Source organism: Hippopotamus amphibius, chromosome 16 (genome assembly GCF_030028045.1).
Source record: "Hippopotamus amphibius kiboko isolate mHipAmp2 chromosome 16, mHipAmp2.hap2, whole genome shotgun sequence".
In the NCBI taxonomy this organism is placed as follows: Eukaryota; Metazoa; Chordata; class Mammalia; order Artiodactyla; family Hippopotamidae; genus Hippopotamus; species Hippopotamus amphibius.
Genome location: NC_080201.1, coordinates 15,267,397 through 15,273,883, shown reverse-complemented (window position 1 = coordinate 15,273,883; position 6,487 = coordinate 15,267,397). Strand labels below are relative to the sequence as shown.

General features: G+C 36.3%; 1 protein-coding gene across 1 annotated transcript; it reads right to left on the bottom strand.

Annotated features, from left to right (window-relative positions):
- Nucleotides 1-5,433: 5,433 nt before the first annotated feature.
- LOC130839215 (protein POLR1D-like) lies at nt 5,434-5,860 on the bottom strand. The gene has a single exon (XM_057713202.1). The coding sequence runs from the start codon at nt 5,716-5,718 to the stop codon at nt 5,434-5,436; it is 285 nt and encodes a 94-aa protein (XP_057569185.1). The 5' UTR covers nt 5,719-5,860.
- Nucleotides 5,861-6,487: the final 627 nt, after the last annotated feature.

The window sequence follows — 6,487 nt, the reverse complement described above, 5'->3', positions numbered from 1 at the left end:
AATGTGATTCAACCTGGAAAAATGTAGCTAATACATCTGGGGAAAAATAATCAGAAACACAGCCATTCAATTGGCAGGATATACAGTACTTGGAAAGCAGTAATACCAAGAGACTTTGAGATGATAGTGGGTAGCAAATTATATATGATCTAGTAATGTAATACGACAGTAAAATCAGTCAATGAGATTTTAGTCTGTATATGCAAAAGCCTCGCACTGTATGGCTGGAAGATAAAAGTTATTTAAATGGTACTGCTGAGATCACAATGAGAATACCAGTTTAGGGCATAAATGCCTCAAATAGTAAATTGAATACTGATCAAAATGGAAAATATACAATAGGCTTCAGACTTTAACTTGTTGGAGAAGATTAAAATAACAAAATATACAACATTTGTCTATCTCTGACTAAGTCTAGTTTTGATAACATTTCACAAATATTTGAAAGCTGTAAACATCATGGAAGCCAAGTCATTTTGAAAGGTAGAATAAAGGGTTTATAGTCAAGTAATGGGATGAAATTAAGTAACGGAAATTTAAGATTGAATCAGGGAAATGTTTCCTGACAGTGAAATCTATTAGTCTCTGGAATGGATTCCCTAGAGAGGTGAGGGGGAAGTTCCATTGCTCTAGTCATTGGACTAGATCAAAGCTTGAACAACACATTATTAAAAAAAAAAAAAAAAAAAAGTAAAAACTAATTTGATCAGTTTGCATTGGCAGGAATGCACACAATAACATTGCTGGGTCTCATCCAATTGTCTTTGATGGCCTCAGACTTCTCTGACATGTTATGTCCTATCATTAAGGAATTGTATGTTATTTTTTTTAATGAATGATTTCTAAAAGACCAAATTCATATTTTCCAGCTCATGGACTTCAATTTCCTGGATTATTATTATTTTTCTTCCATGTCACAGGAGTGCTAGAAAAGAAAACACCCCTCCTTTCCCTTATTGATGAGCTTTGGCCTTAAATATTCCAAGCCTTTTGGATCAAATCAGGTGAAGTAGCTGAACTCTAAAGTTTCACTTTTACCAGTGCATTGAAAACATATTTTTACTGCAGTTTTGCAACCACAACTATGCAATATATAAAAATTCATTCACTTTCTTTTCTCGGTTAATCCACAGAGATTTTTACCAGATGGTGTCCTGGAGGTACTATTTACTTTTAGCAAAGCAACGTAACTGAATTTGAAAAATATAAAGTATACACTTCATCCCAACATTAAAACATTATGTCAGTTGTACTTTTCAATTATCTAGCCTAAAGTTTGTCTATAATTTTGTTCTGTGTCCCTGCTGAGTGAAATAAATGTGGAAGAATTCTTTTAAATGATAATCAATTTTAAACCAAAGTGTGAGTCTTCTAGTAAAAACAAAAACAAATTAAAATTATGTACCAGACTTTGAGGTAAATTTTATATATATGCATATATTTATGTTTTAAGGTATATATACACATTATATATTTTATATTTTTAGTTCTTGTTATTATCTCTGTAGAAAGAAGTAAGGAAAACAGATGCTTCTGTCCTTGGAGTGCTTAACAGAATAGCTGGAGAGAAATATGTGAGAAGCAAATATAGGTGGTATAGATAAATATTAGTAATTTCATAAAAGCATTTAAATGTAATTGTGCAAATTATGTAGAAGGTGACAAACAGATTTGATTCAGTGGGGTGGAGAATATGTTGAGGTTTAATAAGAAATGAGCAGGTGAAATGGGACTACAGAGTTGGAATAGACATAGTATATTAGAGTTCTCCAGAGAAACAGAACCAATAGGATGCAGAGATAGAAGGATAGAAAGAAAGATGGAATGAATGGAAGGAAGGAATGAAAGAAGGAAGGAAGGGAGGGAGAGAGAAAGAGAAGGGAGTGTGGTGAGAATATATGAGTAGACAAGCAGATTAATTGATTGCATAGAAAGTACAGAAATAGACTCAAATACATGTGGAAATTTAGCATATAATAAGGGTAATGTTTTGACTTAGTGTGAGAAGAGTAGATTATTCAATAATAAATGATGTGACAACTGGTTAGCCATTTGTATACACATAAAATGTTGACTTTTTGCCTCATACCTTACAACAAAAAAATTCAGATGGAACAAAGATTTAATATTGAAAAATGAAAACATAAATATACTAGCAAAAACCCTGGAAGAATTATTTTTTGTTAATCACAGAGGTTTGAAGTTCTTTCTAAGTAGAATGCAAACCTCAAAAGTCATAATGGAAAAAATTAATTTGACTAAATAAAAATAAAAGAAAAAATTCCATGTTACAAAAAAAATACCATAAGCAGAGTAAAAAGGCCAACTAAAAACTGGGGAAATTAATTTACAATTCTATATTGCTGATAAAAGATAACCTTGACATATAAGGAGCTCTTACAAATTAATAAGAGAAATACCAACAGCCTAACAGAATGTATACAGACAGGTGATAAAAAAGGAAATATAGGGACTCCTAAAATTCTGAACAGATGAGAACTTTGCATTAAATCTACAAGAGGAGTCCTGGCAACAATGTCTATAAATACCAAAAAGAGTGCAAACAAGATAAATGTCCATCGGGAGAGGACTATTTAAAGAAACTCTGATATAATTCTATGTATAATTCCTCATAAACAGGGAAGTGTTACATTATAAAAGAAGTCATGGTGATTCTGATATGATTTTCTATAGCATGTTAATGCTTTGCACCAAGTAACAGTGGTTTCAAGTGCTTTTTTATATATGCCATCTAGCCCATTAATAATGACTGCATCTTGAACATTGCCTGGTAGCTCCCAACCAGCCCTGACTATTGGGGAGCCTACAGGCTGGAAGCTAGGAAGAGGAATGTCTTAGTTTGTGTTGCCCAGAAAAGACCCTGAGACAAGAATTAGAGTAAAAGGATTTGAAGACTTTATTTCGGAGGTGATCCCTAGGAACACTGGTAGAGAAGTAGGGAAATAAGTAGTCAATAAAGGATGCAGTATCAAGTTAGGAGTCCTGTGTATAAATTCTGGATAACAGTGGAATATAGGTGCTTAAGAGTTATTCTCAAATATAGGTGTAGATTCACACTGAATCCCATCAGTCATTGGTAAAGAGCTTTAACTGTTTGTTTTGGTTTTGTTTTAATTCTCCTGCCCTTCCAACCAGCTGTATACAAGCTGTGTACATGAGGGCTTAGGGGAAAGCCCTCATGCTCTGCTAAACCCTCTGCCAAGAGCAAGAAGAGGGGCTGTTTGTGGGGAGGAAGGGGCAGGATGGTGGGAGGAAGGGGCAGGATGGTAGGAAGAGGGGATAATATCCACTTCTGTAGGCTGTAAGATGAGATGAAATCTGCTGCTATAACCTGCAAAACTGCCTGCCAATGCCAAAAGAACTAGGAGAGAGGAAGCTGGCTTAGTCTTCAAGTCTGCAAACTCCCGTTCTTCAGGGTAATTCCCCAACAATATTTTTCTCAGCAATCTGATTTTGCAGAAACTCGGGTGTTTCAGAACTGTCGTAGCAGTAATACCTGTATTCACTGTAGTCATGCTGCTTAGATGGAAGATGTGACTTCCTAGTTTAGGCAGAAATGCTTGTACTATGCGGCTATTAAAGTTTTTATGTAGGTCAGCCCTATATGAACTATTGGTAACATCTCTAAGATAAATTAAGCAAACACATGCACTATACAATAAAACAGTTTGAAGAAGGTATGTTTAAGAAATAGCTACTCTCCAAAGATTTATACTACTTTTCCATAGAGTAAAGTTGAGTAAGTGCCAAGCCAGACTAAATTTTCCAGCCTCCCTACATCTTAAAGGACCATGTGATTTATTTCCAGTAGAATATGTGCAGAGAGATCTGGTGACTTCTAGGCAAGATAGTTAAGAAGCAATTTATGTCTTCTCTTTCATTGTTCCCTATTTGCTGTTGAAGTGAAAACTCTAAAGCCCTGAGCTCTGGCAGAACTTGGGCTTCTGAAGCACATGTGGAAGGCTGCCCACTGAACATTGGACTATCTGTCATGTGTGTGAATTAACTTTTTTGTGTTAAACCACTGAGATTTCAGGGTTTAGTTATTGTAGCTGCTAGCATTACCTTAGCCTAACAGTATGTTGCCATTTGAATCTATCTATAAAACTGAATACATAAATATATGCTTCCTTATGTTTAGAGTATGATTGAAGAAATAAGAAACAGAATGGTGGTTCACCCTGGGGGTGTTGATTTCAGGTTCAGCATATGAAGGAGACTTACTTTTCATGTTCTGCATTTTATACCGTATTGTTTATATGTAATATCTTACCAACAAATAAAGAAAAGATAAATATTTGAACTTAGAAAGGAAACAGTGAGGGGAATATTAAAGATACTGGAGAATAGTGAATAATTGAGGGAGTAAGTTCAAATGCAGTAGGAGGAAACTGAGTCAAAAGCATAAGCAGAAACATAAATCAGGAAAGATTCCTCATCCTCTGACATGCGAGGTAGCAGAAATAACAGACAAATGCAAGTGAAAACTGTACTGGGACACAATTTCTCATCTATCAGATGGACAAAACCCCCAAAGTTTGCAAATTCCCATACCCCTTCACAACGTTATTTTTTTTTTTGCATTGTAAACAAACTTTTATTTAAAATTCAGATTTCTGAAACAGCTGTACTAAGAGTGGCATCATAGGTCTTTAGCTAAATAAGACAGCACGAAAATAATGTTCATGTTAACTTTTGAAGGTTCTTTTTAAAGCACCACTTAAGACATACATATTCTCCCCAAAGTTAAGTATAGAAAAATTGTTCTATCTCAGGAATGAGTATGAGAATGCACAGGAAACAACGGAGACGATTTTTTAACCTCTGGGTATTGACAGGGACACTAAATTCAAGAGGATTTTGCGGTTTTCCTACATCGTTCACTTAAAGGACAACAGGTGCAGGGCTATCGGAGTTTCTTGGTGAATTTCTAGCCCTTGGAGGGCCACACCTTTTCATAAATATGGCTACTCACCAGATTTCTAAAATTTAAATTTGTCACCCAAAAAAGTAAAGTACAGGGTTTACAAGTATTTTATTTTTTGAGAAATTTTGAGAAAGGACAAGTGCAGCACACCAAAAAAAAAAAAGTGGAACTAAGTTTAATAAGCTCTGAAAACTTTTAAGTTCTAGATTTGTTTTGAAACCAACTTACAAACAAGACAGAGTAAAAACAATACATAAGTATATTACACCACTGAAGCAGCTTAAACTTGCCAAGACGTCTTCAGAGCATCCCCTTTGAACGCTCTCCTTGGAGTCTCAGGCGACTTTCCGTGGGCACAACAGCAGCCCTGCTGGAAAATCCCCCTTAGGTGTTTGCGCCGATAGCGGAGGCCTGTCCTTAGCCATGTCTCTGCATCACCCCAGGCCCAGGCTCTGGGACAGTGTCACTCGCCCTACGTCCCTGCCTCACCGCTTGCTGGACCGCTTCTGGGACTTCTCCTGGCTGCCCCACTTCCTGGGCAGAGAATGACGGGTGGTGCCCCGAGCGTGGTCACTGTGCTTGTAAGGGTGGGCTCTGTGCTTCTGCCGGCTCTCCTCCTTCTGGTCCTGGCTTTTCGCAGGTTCCTTACTGCCCTCTTTTTGTTCGTGGTCTTGCTCTTTATGGGAGGGCAGTGTGTTCTTAATTGTGTTAATTAGAAATCTTTTATTTGTACCAGCAAGAGGACACTTCATCCAACACATAGGTCCCATCGTTTCTGCTCTTGTTTTCCCACGTTTTGCTTCTTTAAGCAGTTCTTCTATTGCTTTCCTCTCCAGCTCCTGGTCTTCTTACATGGCGGGGGCGGCTTCCGGGATCCTCAGGGGGTGCCGGCCGACCGGAGGCTCGGCTCCATACCTCGGAGCGCGCGGGCGCAGCAGGAAGGACAAGGTTATTTTAAAGTCAATCTCAGGCATATTATTGAATCTATAAATCTATGCACAAGTATTTCACTGTGTATTCTAACAGATAAGAACTATTTTTAAACAATCATTTTCACAATACAAATACTGCAATTTTTTATATATCAAAGAAATTTAAAGAATATCTAATTCTAATTAAAGTACATTTTTATGAACATTACCTTATATTTCGGCTGCCCTATTTGCCTCTCTACTTATAAAGTGTGAGTTTATTGTTGGGCTTTGTAGTACACTTTATTGGTAAATTTTCATTTGTAAATAATTTTCATCTGTAAATAATTTTCATCTCAGCAGAGATGCAAAAATATTGCAAAGAATTACCATATACTATTCACCCAGGTACCCAAATTGTTAACATATTACCATATTTGCTTTCTATCATCTACTCTCCACCCTCTCTCTGTATATATATACACGAATTATGTGCATGTAGTTATGTATTTTTTTCTGAACCATTTGAAAATAAGTTGCAAACATAATGCCTCTTTACTCCAAAATACCTAGTTTGTATTTCCTAAGAATATTCTGGTACATAATCACAGGAGAAATTAACATGATA